The sequence below is a fragment of the Phocoena sinus genome, chromosome 1 (genome assembly GCF_008692025.1).
Source record: "Phocoena sinus isolate mPhoSin1 chromosome 1, mPhoSin1.pri, whole genome shotgun sequence".
Classification (NCBI taxonomy): domain Eukaryota; kingdom Metazoa; phylum Chordata; class Mammalia; order Artiodactyla; family Phocoenidae; genus Phocoena; species Phocoena sinus.
Window position 1 is genome coordinate 37,231,923 of NC_045763.1, and position 15,530 is coordinate 37,247,452.

The 15,530-nt window shown below is 40.2% G+C and overlaps 1 protein-coding gene across 1 annotated transcript in view; it reads right to left on the minus strand.

Moving 5' to 3' along the window:
* The window catches only part of EIF2B3 (eukaryotic translation initiation factor 2B subunit gamma), a 155,158-nt gene extending 140,174 nt beyond the window's left edge, over positions 1 to 14,984 (minus strand). The window contains 3 exon segments of the mRNA XM_032603805.1: positions 4,023 to 4,168; positions 9,102 to 9,258; positions 14,909 to 14,984. Of these exon segments, the coding sequence (XP_032459696.1) occupies positions 4,023 to 4,168; positions 9,102 to 9,249 (294 nt within the window). The 5' untranslated portion in view covers positions 9,250 to 9,258; positions 14,909 to 14,984.
* Positions 14,985 to 15,530: the final 546 nt, after the last annotated feature.

The following is a 15,530-nucleotide window of genomic DNA, read 5'->3' on the forward strand; positions in this document are numbered from 1 at the left end:
CTAAAGAAAGCAACACACCCAACATTATGGTATTAGAAATCCCCACTGTAATCAGAAGCACCAAAGCCTACTTGGGTAGAAGCAGAGAAAGACAAAAAGGAGGCCAAAAGGTAAAAGGAAATGCCTATATACATTGCACTGGAGGCCCTGGCCAGGGCAATAAGACAATAAAAAGAAATAAAAGGCATTAAGATTAGAAAGGAAGATATGTTATAATACTGTTTTTATTTGCAGGCAACATGATGATGTATATAGAAAATCCTAAAGAATCTACAATTTAAGAAAGTCACAGGGCACAAGGTCAATATGCAAAAAAATAGTTGTAGGGCTATATACAAGCAATAAACAATTAGAAAATAGAATAAAAAATACTAGTTACAATATCATTACATTGAAATGAAACAGGAATAAAATTATTGAAAGATGTTCAAAACCTCTATACTGAAAATTATAAAAACATTACTGAGAGAAATTCCAGAAAATCTAAATAAATAGATGTTCAAGGATTGGAAGATTCAATATGAAGATGTCAATTCTCCCCAAATTGACCTACAGATTCAATGCAATTCCAATCAAAATCCCAGAAAGCTTTTTTAATAAAAACTGGCAAATTAATTCTAAAATTTATATGGAAATGCAAAGGACCTAGAATAACCAAGGCAATTTTAAGGAAAAGGAAATCCAAAGGACCTAGAATAGCCAAGGCAATCTTCAGGAAAAGGAACAAAGTTGGCAGATTTATAGTACCTGATTTCTAGACCTACTTTATAAAGTTAAAAATAATCGAGACTTTATTAAATGTGGTACAGGAAGTAGAGACAAAAAGACCAATGGAACAAAGTAGAGAGAACAGAAATAGCACACTCAGGGACTTTCCTGGTGACATAGTGATTTAGAATCCACCTGCCAGGGCTTCCCTGGTGGCACAGTGGTTGAGAGTCCGCCTGCCGATGCAGGGGACACGGGTTCGTGCCCCGGTCCGGGAAGATCCCACATGCCGTGGAGCGGCTAGACCCGTGAGCCATGGCTGCTGAGCCTGCGCGTCCGGAGCCTGTGCTCTGCAATGGGAGAGGCCACAACAGTGAGAGGCCCGCGTACCGCAAAAAAAAAAAAAAAAGAATCCACCTGCCAATGCAGGGGATGCAGGTTCAATCCCTGGTCCAGGAAGATCTCACATGCTGCAGAGCAACTAAGCCCATGCACCACAACTACTGAGCCTGTGTTCTAGAGCCCATGAGCCACAACTACTGAGCCTGTGGGCCACAACTACTGAAGCCTGCTTGCCTAGAGCCCATGCTCTGCAACGAGAAGCCACCGCAATGAGAAGCTCACACACCACAACAAAGACCAAAAAACGCAGCCAAAAATAAATAAATTAAATATAAATAAATTTAAAAATGAAAAAAGAAATAGCACACACATAATCGGTCAACTGATTTTCAACTAAGGCTTCAGAGCAATTCAATGGGGAAAGGCAGGTCTTTTTAACAAATGATGCTGGAACAACTGAATATCCATACAGAAAAAAGTATACCTTTACTTTTAGAAGTAAATACAAAAGAATATCTTTATAAGCTTGGGGTAAGCAAAGATTTCTTAGGACACAAAAAGTACTAACCATAAAAGAAAACATCAGTAATCTGGATTTCATCAACATTTGAAACTTCTGGTCATCAAAGTCACCATTAAAAATGTAAAAAGGCAAGCCACAGACTGGCAGAAAATATTCACAACACATATCTGACAAAAGGCTTGCATCTATAACATATAAAGAATTTCTATAATCAATAATAACAAGGCAAACAACTCAAAAAAAGGCAAATGCCTTGAACAGACATTCCATGAAGATATACAAATGGTTGATAATCACATGAAAAGGTGATCAGTATCATTATTATCATGGAAATGCAAATTAAAACCACAATGAGGGCTTCCTTGGTGGCGCAGTGGTTAAGAATCCGCCTGTCAATGCAGGGGACATGGGTTCGAGCCCTGGTCCAGGAAGATCCCACATACCACAGAGCAACTAAGCTCCTGCGCCACAACTACTGAGCCTGCGCTCTAGAGCCCATGAGCCACAACTACTGAGCCCACTTGCCACAACTGCCGAAGTCCATGCGCCTAGAGCCTGTGCTCTGCAACAAGAGAAGCCACAGCAACGAGAAGCCTGTGCACTGCAACAAAGAGTAGCCCCCGCTCGCCGCAACTAGAGAAAGCCCACACACAGCAACGAAGAACCAATGCAGCCAAAACTAATAAATAAAATAAACAAAATATCATTAAAAAATATAAACATAGTTATTAAAAAAAAAACCCATAATGAGATAGTGGTACATAACACACACTAGAATGGTTAAGATTAAAAAGACTGACAATACCAAGTGTTGATGAAGATGTGAAGCAAGTACAATTCTTATACATTGCTGATGAAGTGTAAAATGTACAACCACTTAGAAAACTATTTGGCAGTCTGCAATAAAGTAAACCGTATAACCTATAATATTTTTACAAAAAGACCTGCAGAACAATATTCATAACTGCTTTATTCATATCTAAAAATTAGAAACAATCCAAATGACCATCAACAGAAAAATAGGTAAAGAGTGGTATATTTATTCAATAGAATACTACTCAGCAATAAACAAGAACAAACTAGTTATACCTGCAGTCATATGAATGAATCTGAAAAATATTATGTTGAACAAAAGAAACCACAATAAAATTATATGATTTCATTTATACCTAGTTCATGAACAAGAAAAATTAATATATGGTGATAGAAATCAGAACAGCAGTTGACCCTAAAGGTGCAGGATTGATTAAAATAAAGCACAAAGGAACTTTGAGAGGTGATGAAAATGTTCTAGATTTGGATAATGATAACCTGGGTATATATAATTGTCAAAACTCATTGAACTATATAATTAATACCTGTGTATTCTACTGTGTGTAAATTATTCCCCAATAAAGGGAAGGGAAGGCTGTGTACATATCTGCATTAATTTTTTGTTCTTTAGTGCATAGGTAGGTTGAAAATAATAGTACATCTGTTTGCAGTCACTAGAAATAGTAGGAGAAATTCTGCCCCCCAACTCAAGTAAGATAGCAACATTGTCACACAGAATGAATTTTTTCCAAAGGACATCAATTTGAGAACAACTGACAGTGGATCTTTCTCAGTATATGGGCCACAGGCCACTGGGGAGACTGTACCCTCATATCCATAGACCCGTGTTAATTTCTTAATCAAAGGAGACTAAACATTCAAATATTATCATGTGGGGGAGCTGAAATTTTTGAAAGTTTCTTCGTACTTCTTTCCAGTCGATCTCTCATCTGCAGAGTCAACTGCTGGTCTGATTTCTATTACTATATATTAGTTTTGCTTATTCAGGAACTTTATATAAATGGAATCTCTTGAAGTATATTTGAAGTATATCTTTTTTATAAAGATGTACTATGACTGAAAAATATTGGAAACTAGTGACTGCAACAACTGTCTAAATCTTCACTAGTAACCAAACTAAAAAGCAGTTGAAACATGGGCAAGAAAGAACGTGATGCAAGAATATATTTTTTAAAAAGCACTGTAGGGAGTTCCCTGGTGGTGCAGTGGTTAAGAATCCGCCTGCCAAGGCAGGGGACATGGGTTAGATCCCCAGTTCTGGAAGATCCCACATGCCGCGGAGCAACTAAGCCTGTGCACCACAACTACTGAGCCTGTGCTCTAGAGCCCGAGAGCCACAGCTACTGAGCCCACATGCCTAAAGCCCATGCTCCGCAACAAGAGAAGCCACTGCAATGAGAAGCCCTCGCACCGCAACGAAGAGTAGCCCCCGCTCGCCACAACTAGAGAAAAGCCTGCGCACAGTAGCAAAGACCCAATGGAGCCAAAATAAATAAATAAATAAAACAAAATAAAATATTAAGAAAAAAAAGCACTGTAAACTGCAATGCATTGGGAAAACATAAGATGATATTTATCTTCAATGAACAATAAAAATCAAGAAATAGTTTTTCACCTTAAGTTTCTGATATATGTGGCGCAGAGAATCTGCAGTTCCCATGTCAGCTTCATCAGGAATACACACAATATCTAGCTTCATTTTCATATTGAAGTCTGCACATAGAGCCTTTTGGACATCCCTGGTTGTAATGACAATGACTTCTATAGCATGAAAGAAAAAAAGAAGGAAAAACTCTCATTCATTTAGACAATGGTTACACTTTTTCAATTAGATTTGGTCTATTTCTAGATTTAGTAATAACAGCTAATATTATTGAGACTTTTCAACGTATTTTACGTGCATTCTCTCAGTTAATTCTTACAGCAATCACATTTTACAAATGAGAAAACTTGGAGTAAAAGAAATGAAGTGACTCTGTTCAGGGTACTAAAACTAGTAAACGAGATCTAAGATAAAACTCGCGTCTGTATGATTAGAGCCCACACTTTAACTAATACATTACACACCACTTCTTCCTGATGTAAAGAATTTAGAAGAGCATTTATCAAAGCATATACAAATAGGATCACATTTTAACTCTTCATTCACTCCAAAGAAAGAGCTATCACCACTCTCCATCAGACAGCCGTTAGTGCTTCACTGAGGATCACAATGAACCCAGTAACAGGCAGTTTCCACGTAATAGATGCCTTCACCTTATCCATGTAGCTATCAATTAATGACAGAAAACTTGGGATTTTGTCATGGATCTTTGGCAGGGTAATGTAACCCACTGCAATATAACATGTGTTGCTGATATCTGAAAATCAGATTTTAGCACCTCTAAAGTGTAACAATTTCCACTACTTGTTCCATGATAGTGCTCAATTATCTCTCCCTTTCACTATAATCATTCTCTTTTCTATTTTCTTCCCTTCTTTCTTCCTCTTTCTTTTTCAAATCATTTAACCTTTCTTCTTTCCTTCTCACTTTCTTCCTTCCCCATTTGGCTTTCTTTCAGTCATTAACTCACTCATTCAACCAATAAGTACAAATACATTTAATATGTAAAGGACAAATAGGCACTGAAAATTCAGAAATGAACTAAACATGGTCCCCATTCTTAAGAAACGTAACATGGAAAAATTAGACATGGAAATGATTAATTAAGGAAGGCCTCATGGAAGGGATCGCCTCTGAGGCAGGCCATGATGAATTCAAGTCCAACAAAAATTTCTTTAGTACATACTGTACATAAAATGCTGATGTTACAAAGATGAATTAGACACAGTACTTGCTCTCAGGAGATCAGTCTCCCATGCCACTAACTACAGCATAAAGCAGGCCTTGAGAGGTACTGAGATAGAAAAACAAAGTGTGATGAAAGCATAGAGGATGATTATGCTCTGATTAAAACCATTTGTGATTTCAAAGAGAAGGTGACACTTCCATAGGTTGGAGAGGACATTTTAGGTAGAGTGAAGGGAGTAACTATAAATACGGGACAGTCAGTCTCATAATTGGACCAGGAATCTTCCGTATGGAGAGAGACTAATGCTAAGCGGGGCTATGTTAACTTCCCTAAAATCACAAACAACATGAACAGAGTGAATATAGCGTTTACTGTTCAACTAAAGAATCCCATGTTTAGGAGACATTCTCCAAATTCTGACTGAGCCTCACTGAGAAGGAATTTTCTATATACCACAAAAGGTCATCACCAAGCATAACTAAAGATATATAGCAAAAGTAAAAAAAAAAAATAGTTATAGATGACAAATCCATAAGAACTTACTAAAGGGAAGTAGTATATTTAAAAGTGTATTAAGATGTGTCCTTCACCTGTAAGACTGAGATCTAAAAAGAAAACCTTTTCTAAAACACATCTCTTTGGGACTTCCCTGGTGGCGCAGTGGTTAAGACTCCATGCTCTCAATGCAGGGGGCCCAGGTTCGACTCCTGGTCAGGGAACTAGATCCCACATGCATGCTGCAACTAAGAGTTTACATTCGCATGCCACAACTAAGGAGCCCGTGAGCCATAACTAAGACCCAGCACAACCGAATAAATATTTTTATTTTATTAAAATAAATATTTTTTAAAAATGTTTAATTAAAAAAATAAAACACATCTCTTAAGGTCAATGTCATACAGACTACTGCAAAGAAGTGTTCATGGGTCTGTCTCAAGAAGGTATGAGTGGAATAAACACTGGATCACAACCCTGGGGCCCAGGATCTGGCACCACCTCCATCTGTTATTCTGATTTGCTATATCTAACTATAGGACACCTCAAACTCATTGTGGCCAAAGCCAAACTCATTGTCTTCGCTCAAACCTGTTCCTTGGGAAGCAACCTAAATGTCCATCAACAGAGGAATGGATAAAGAAGTTGTGGTACATACATACAATGGAATATTACTCAGCCATAAATAGGAATGAAATTGTGCCATTTGCAGAGACGTGGATAGACCTAGAGACTGTCATATAGAGTGAAGTAAGTCAGACAGAGAAAAACAAATGTCGTATAATATCGCTTATACATGGAATCTAGAAAAATGATACAGATGAACTTACACGCAAAGCAGAAATAGTGACACAGATGTAGAGAACAAACGTATGGATACCAAGGGGGGAAGGGGGTGGTGGGATGAACTGGGAAATTGGGATTGACATATATACACTACTATGCATAAAACAGAAAACTAATGAGAACCTACTGTAGAGCACAGGGAACTCTACTCAGTGCTCTGTGGTGACCTAAATGGGAAGGAAATCCAAAAAAAGAGGGGATATATGTATACATACAGCTGATTCACTTTGCTGTACAGCAGAAACTAACACAACATTGTAAAGCAACTATATTCCAATAAAAATTAATTTAAAAAAATAAAATAAAAGTCACCTGAAATGAAAAACAAAAAAACAAAAAACCTGTTCCTTGTCCCATATTCCCTTTCCTATTATTGGCATCACCATCCACCTAGTTACCCAAGCAAAAAGTAGAAGGAATCTTCCCTTTCTTTCTGTTACCCATCCCCATTAATCAACAACTTTTTCAGATGGTCCTTCTTCTCCATCCTTAGTGCTAATGCCTTAGCTCAGACCCTCTTCATTGCTAGTGTGGACTTTGGTAACAATCTCCTAATTCATCTCCCTGCTTACAGTCTTAACTCCTCCACACTGATTCTTCATAAAGCTTCCAAAGCAATTTTTTAAAAAATCTGAGTTGTCAAATTTATCACCATAAAGTTGTTCACAATATTTATTTATTATCTTTTTTGTTTGTTTTTTTGGCTGCACTGCATGGCTGTGGGAACTCAGTTCCCAGACCAGGGATTGAACCTGGGCCACAGCAGTGAAAGCACCAAATCCTAACCATTAGACCACCAGGTAACTCCCCTGCTCATTACCTTTTTAATGTCTATAGGATCTATAGTGATGTTCCCTCTCTCATTCCTGTTATTAACAATTTGTGTTTTCTCTCCTTTTTCTAATCAGTCTAACTAAAGATTTAATAATTTTATTGATTTTTTTCAAAAAAACCCCCATCTTCTGGTTTTACTGATCTTCTCTAACACTTTTGGTTTCTATTTCATTTATTTCTGCTCTTATTATTTTTATCTCCTTCTTTCTACTTATTTGGGTTTCATTTGCGCCTCTTTTTCCAGCTTGTCAAAGTAGAAGCTTAGATGATAACTTGAGACATTTTTTTCTTTTCTAACAGAGTGCTTAATGCTAAAAAATGCTAAAAAATCTCTAATCATTGCTTTAGCTATATCCCTCAAATTTTAATATACTGAATTTTTATTTTCAGTAATTTCAAAATATTTTCTAATTTCCCTTGTGGTCAGATGGCCAAAAAGCACATGAAAAGATGCTCTACATCACTAATTATTAAAGAAATGCAAATCAAAACTACAATGAGGTATCACCTCACACTGGTCAGAATGGCCATCATCAAAAAACCTACAAACAATAGATGCTGGAGAGGGTGTGGAGAAAAGGGAACCCTCCTACACTGTTGATGGGAATGTAAATTGATACAACCACTACGGAGAACAGAATGGAAGTTCCTTAAAAAACTAAAAATAGGGCTTCCCTGGTGGCACAGTGGTTAAGAGTCTGCCTGCCAATGCAGGGGACACGGGTTCATGCTCGGTCCGGGAAGATCCCACATGCCGCGGAGCGGCTGGGCCCGTAAGCCGTGGCCACTGAGCCTGCGCGTCCGGAGCCTGTGCTCCGCAACGGGAGAGGCCACAACAGTGAGAGGCCCACGTACCGCAAAAAAAAAAAAAAAAAAAAAAAAACACACTAATTTAACCATATTAAACCTCGGTTTAAGCCTTTCACTGGTTCCCCACTGCTTTCAGGAAAAAAGAATCTAAACTCATCAGCATGCAATACAAGGTCCTTCATAGCATGATCCCTGTTTACTTCTCTCATTACATCTACTCCTCCCCCCTTACACTTGATATTACAGCCAAATAAAATGAAAAGTAGCTGCCAGAACATGCTGTGCTGATCATGACTCTCTCTCTGCATACATTATTACTTCTGTATGGAATGCTCTCTCCACACTGGTAGGCCTGGTAATCTATTTTTCAAGACTCAATTCAAGGGTCAGCTACTCTGTAAGCCTCCTCTGAATCCCTCAAGTAGAAACAGCAACTTCCTTATAACAAGCACTTATAATGTGCCTCTGTTATAACATTTATCACATTACACGGCGATAATCTGTTTACATGTGTATCTTTCCAATAGACTTTAAGGTTCTAGAAATCAGGGTCTGAGTTAATATTTTCAATTCTGTACCCTAGTGCTTAATATATTACCTGGCACATACAGGTTCTCAGTAAGTACTGACTATGAGGCACTTGTATTCCTCATATCATGTTCTGACATCCTTCCAGGGTTCATCTTAGATCACCGTGGAGACTAGCTCCAAAAAAGTAACACTTAGCACTATCTTCTCAACCTTTTTTCACACAGCGATAGAGTACTCCTGAGTTCCTAATTTAAAGAGGCCAGTCTCCAGCCAACATTGAGTCCTAGTCTTCTTTCATTCGTCCTGTCTCACCCTCATAAAACTGACAAATCACTGGGATCAAACACCCTAAAAGTTTTATGAGTACATCTCATTGCCATACTCACCTTCAAATCCTATACGTTCAAGCAGATTCAATGGGTACCAAATTAAAGGTTTGTTCCCAACTGGAAGCAGAGGTTTGGGAATACCGGAAGTCAGGTCTGTCATCCGAGATCCCCCTCCAACTGCCATTACTACTGCTTGAAATTCCATTTTTACAAACTGCAATCACAGAGAAAAACAAGAGAAAAAGAAGTAACAAAAATCAAAGCATACACAGTATTAATCCTATTTTTAGTTAGGTTGTTGATATCCACTTATGACAAATACATCATTTCCAACTCCAATAACCAGAATAAGAAAGACTCCTTAGCTACAGTATAAACATCACATTTATCCTATTCTATTACTCACGGATATATACTCTCAGCTCCAGCCTGGGGAGATGGGCTGGAGGAGGAATATGAATTAAGAAAAAAAAAATCTGGCCCTTGATCTTGAGTTGCTCACAATTAAGTGAAGACAAATAGAGTAAATTACAATACATTATCATTAATGCCATGGCAGGTATACATCCAAGATGCAGTAGGCATGTATAGTGACGGTAACACCTAAGTCTTCCTAGAAATGATGGAAGGTTTTACAGGAAAGTAATGCTTGAGCTGACTCTTAAAGGAGTAACAGTTTACCAAGTTGTTTTCTGATATGTGAGTTCATATTCCTTGAAAAAAATTTAAAACTTCTGACTAGAATTAACAGCACATTAGATCTCGGAAAAGTGTGAAATGAGTTAAGATTCTTCTAATAATCCAGCCATTTGCTCCCATTTTCTCATTACCCCCAACTTGAAAGATATCACTATAAACACAAAGGTAGGCTTGTATCTTAACCTAGATTTGCAGAGCCCAATTGCAGAAACAAACCAAATTAACTCCTTTTTTTCACACTCAAGGTAATAAATGAACCTGTTTGACATTCAAAAGAATCTCTTTACAGCAGCTACCACAGAAGAGAGGCACAATAAAAGATCATAAATCAAAACCTCAACAAAATACTAGCAAACAGAATCCAACAGCACATTAAAAGGATCATACACCATGATCAAGTGGGGTTTATACCAGGAATGCAAGGATTCATCAGTATACACAAATCAATGAATGTGATAAGCCATATTAACAAATTAAAGGAGAAAAACCATATGTTCATATCAATAGATACAGAAAAAGCTTTTGACAAAATTCAACACCCATTTATGATAAAAACCTCCAGAAAGTAGGCATAGAGGGAACTTAACATAATAAAGGCCGTATATGACAAACCCACAGCCAACATCATCCTCAACGGTGAGAAACTGAAATCATTTCCACTAAGATCAGGAACAAGACACGGTTGCCCACTCTCACCACTACTATTCAACATAGTTTTGGAAATTTTAGCCACAGCAATCAGAGAAGAAAAAGAAATAAAAGGAATCCAACTTGGAAAAGAAGAAGTAAAACTGTCACTGTTTGCAGATGACATGACACTATACATAGAGAATCCTAAAGATGCTACCAGAAAACTACTAGAGCTAATCAATGAATCTGGTAAAGTAGTAGGATACAAAATTAATGCACAGAAATCTCTTGCATTTCTATACACAAATGATGAAAAAGCTGAAAGAGAAATTATGGAAACACTCTCATTTACCATTACAACAAAAAGAATAAAATACCTAGGAATAAACCTACCTAAGGAAAAGAAAGACCTGTATGCAGAAAACTATAAGACACTGATGAAAGAAATTAAAGATGATACCAACAGATGGAGAGATATACCATGTTCTTGGATTAGAAGAATCAACATTGTGAAAATGACTATACTACACAAAGCAATCTACAGATTCAATGCAATCCCTATCAAACTACCGAGGACATTTTTCATAGAACTAGAACAAAAAATTTCACAATTTGTATGGAAACACAAAAGATCCCGAACAGCCAAAGCAATCTTGAGAACGAAAAACGGAGCTGGAGGAATCAGGCTCCCTGACTTCAGACTATACTACAAACATACAGTAATCAAGACAGTATGGAACTGGCACAAAAACAGAAATATAGATCAGTGGAACAGGACAGAAAGCCCAGAGATAAACCCACGCACATATGGTCATCTTATTTTTGATAAAGGAGGCATGAATATACAGTGGAGAAAAGACAGCCTCTTCAATAAGTGGTGCTGGGGAAACTGGACAGCTACATGTAAAAGAATGAACTTAGAACACTCCTAATACCATACACAAAAATAAACTCAAAATGGATTAAAGACCTAAATGTAAGGCCAGACACCGTAAAACTCTTAGAGGAAAACACAGGCAGAACACTCTCTGACATAAATCACAGCAAGATCCTTTTTGATCCACCTCCTAGAGAAATGGAAATAAAAACAAAAATAAACAAATGGGACCTAATGAAACTTAAAAGCTTTTGCACAGCAAAGGAAGCCATAAACAAGACGAAAAGACAACCCTCAGAATGGGAGAAAATATTTACAAATGAAGCAACTGACAAAGGATTAATCTCGAAAATATACAAGCAGCTCATGCAGCTCAATTTCAAAAAAAAGAAACAACCCAATCCAAAAATGAGCAGAAGACCTAAACAGACATTTCTCCAAAGAAGATATACAGATTACCAACAAACATATGAAAGGATGCTCAACATCACTAATCATCAGAGAAATGCAAATCAAAACTTTAATGAGATATCACCTCACACCGGTCAGAATGGCCATCATCAAAAGATCTACAAACAGGGCTTCCTTGGTGGCTTAGTGGTTGAGAGTCCACCTGCCGATGCAAGGGACACGGGTTCGTGTCCCGGTCCGGGAGGATCCCACATGCTGCAGAGTGGCTGGGACCGTGAGCCATGGCCGCTGAGCCTGCGCGTCCAGAGCCTGTGCTCCGCGGTGGGAGAGGCCGCAGCAGTGAGAGGCCCGGGTACCGCAAAAAAAAAAAAAAAAAAAAAAAAAAATCTACAAACAGTAAATTATGGAGAGGGTGTGGAGAAAATGGAACCCTCTTGCACTGTTGGTGGGAATGTAAATTGATACAGCCACTATGGAGAACAGTATGGAGGTTCCTTAAAAAACTAAAAGTAGAACTACCATACGACCCAGCAATCCCACTACTGGGCATATATCCTGAGAAAACCATCATTCAAAAAGAGTCATGCACCACAATGTTCATTGCAGCTCTACCTACAACAGCCAGGACATGGAAGCAACCTAAGTGTCCATCGACAGATGAATGGATAAAGAAGATGTGGCACATATATACAATGGAATATTACTCAGCCATAAAAAGAAATGAAATTGAGTTATTTGTAGTGAGGTGGATGGACCTAGAGTCTGTCATACAGAGTGAAGTAAGTCAGAAATAGAAAAACAAATACCGTATGCTAACAAATACATATAGAATCTTAAAAAAAAGGTTCTGGGCTTCCCTGGTGGCACAGTGGTTGGGGGTCTGCCTGCCGATGCAGGGGGCGCAGGTTCGTGCCCTGGTCCAGGAGGATCCCACGTGCCGCGGAGCGGCTGGGCCCGTGAGCCATGGCCGCTGAGCCTGCGTGTCCGGAGCCTGTGCTCCGCAACGGGAGAGGCCACAATAGTGAGAGGCCCGCGTACCGCAAAAAAAAAAAAAAAAAGGTTCTAAAGAACCTAGGGGCAGGACAGGAATAAACACGCAGACGTAGAGAATGGAGTTGACACGGGGAGGAGGAAGGGTAAGCTGGGACGAAGTGAGAGAGTGGCATCGACATACATACACTACCAAATGTAAAATAGATAGCTAGTGGGAAGCAGCCGCATAGCACAGGGAGATCAGCTCCATGCTTTGTGACCACCTAGAGGGGTGGGATAGGGAGGGTGGGAGGGAGATGTAAGAGGGAGGAATATGGGGATATATATATATATGTATAGCTGATTCACTTTGTTTTACAGCAGAAACTAACACACCATTGTAAAGCAATTATACTCCAATAAAGACGTTAAAAAAATCACAAATCCTTATTGATTTAAAAGGACTCTTTGACTTACAACCAATGATGTAACCTTTCAAAAACAAGTGTTAAATTCAATGTTTAGAAAAAAAAATTATTTAACACCAAACTGGCAAATAATGTTGCACCTTTACCATAATTGTGATCAGTGCTGTGCTCCTCACATCAGTATCTAATCTACAATACTCACACCCTGTACACCCAAGCACAAAGTGAAGGCTCTTGCCCAACATCCACAACTTAAAGATGTGGTAATTTCAATTCCAGCAGGCACTGCCTCAGATTGGAATTTAACTTCAATCTGGCACTGTATAACTCCCATAACATCTGATGTTATGTTGAAAAGAACTCTGGACCCTTAAGGGTCAAAAGACCTGAGTCTGAGTTCTGGTTCTGCCACTTACAGGTGAGGTAAGAAGGGGCCTGACATTTAAAACTCTCAGCGTCCTCAGTTCCTAGAAGGGAGACTGGTGGTTAAGTCACAGGCCCTCAAGCTAGACTGCCTGGGTCTGAATTCTAGTTCTACCATGAATTAGCTGTGTGATCCAGGGCAAGCTACATAACTTCTCCACCTCAGTCTTCTTAATTTTCTAAGATGAGAATAATTAGTTTCTACTTCACACAGATTTATAAATATTAAATGAGTTAATCTATGTAAAGCACACATAATAACGTCAATCCCATGACAAACATTATGTGTTTGATATTCGACAGGTCATGGAAGCCTTCTGTGCCAGCAGAACCATAATTCTGGTCCCTGTATTGCTATTCTTGCTTCCTAGGTTGCCTTTCTCCTGTGCCTAGTATTTAATTACCTATTAGACTTTTAAGACTCAGTTCAAGAACCACCTTGCCTAAAAAGCCATTCCTATCCGTTCCCACCCTCCTGGAGAAGTAAATCTTTCCTCCGTAAGTGCTTCTGCTCTATGTACAGATCATCTCTACCTTTACAGGCTGTATTGCGCATTTATTTAAATGTCTATTTTCTATGAGTTCCTTGACTGTCACTGCTGTATCCCCAGTACTTGACACAACTCCCGTCAGATGCTAGGCACTCCATCAGTGCTCTGTGGAATGAGCATCCGTGAACCTCACACCCCGTGGTAAGACTCAAGCTCAAACATTAGAACCCAGATCACTAGGTTCACAGAGGTTCTGCTCTCAGTGAGGCTCTGGGTGATAACCATGAACATAACCACCCATGATACCAGGCAGCCTGTCAAATGTCTCAGTGTCACTACCACGACTCTGGGTGATGGGAATCAAGGCAAAGACGCGTTAGCCACTCAAGTTTTAAAGGGGGTGTTATGGCATCCCAGACCTGCCTCCGTCATAGCACTCACTGCCTTCTCCCTTTGTAAACTGGTAAGATAAAACACCGTATCATAACTGATCTCTCAGCCAGACCTTACTGTATTTCACTGTCTTGCACCTAAACAACCAAAAACAGAATAAATGAACGAAGGACTTCAGTGTAAAGGACTAGGCACTGTGCTCAGGGCGTCTGCTCCTGGGTCTGGTGCTCACTCGCTGAGACTTCTAGCAGATCCTCCCCTCCCTGAAACTCAGTTTCCCCATCTGTTGCACGAGGTGGCTGGCTCGGATTCTCCCCGAGCTTCCTTCTAGTTTGGGCACTTGGTTCTGCGGCCGGGTCGGGCAGGCACTCGAGCTGGCGACTCAGACTCTGCACCCCCGCCAGCCGCTCAGGCCCTCCTTAACCAGGCTCGAGGAGCCCACCTCTCTCCGGTGCAGCGAGGCCCGGCGGCCTCCACCGCGCGGCTCACCCCGCCAGCCAGCTCGTGCGCAGCCTGGCAGCGCACCAGCCGCAGCTTTACCTCAGGTCCCCGCGCGCCACAACCGCTCGCTCGGGTGGCTCCCCACGCCGCCGCCGACTGACAGCCCAAGAGCGCAGGCGCGCGATGGCCGGGCAGATCGATTGGACGAGCTGGGCAGGTCCGCGGAGAAGGAACGAGCACCGAGTGATAGATGCCGGCCAAGAAGGGCACGGCGGGGAGGAGGGGAGGAGGCGAGGAGGCGGGGCCGCCTGAGCCTTTTCGTTCGTTCACACATCACCAAGGCCCATTGAGCGTCCCTCACAGGGCAGGGGAACTAGTCATAGCCTCTTCCTTCAGGCAGTTCTCCTTCTAGGACCTGGACTCAACTGCCACTCTGCGAAAAGAGAGCTCTTTGGGAGCTGCGGTTTGCGGCTAGCCAGTGGAGAACTCACCAAGGATTGCCAAGGTTTTCTATGTCCAGTGAGGTCTAATATGGCGACTCAACGTTGGCTTTCTGAACCAGACTATTATGGTATGAAAAACATCCACTTGTATCCATCAAAACAGTTGGTCGGGGGTGTGGGATTAGGGAAGATCTCATTGAGATGGTGACACTGAACAGTGGCTTGGAGAGAATGAGTCAAATGTATATCTTGGGTAAGAGCCTTCCCAGAAGACTAGC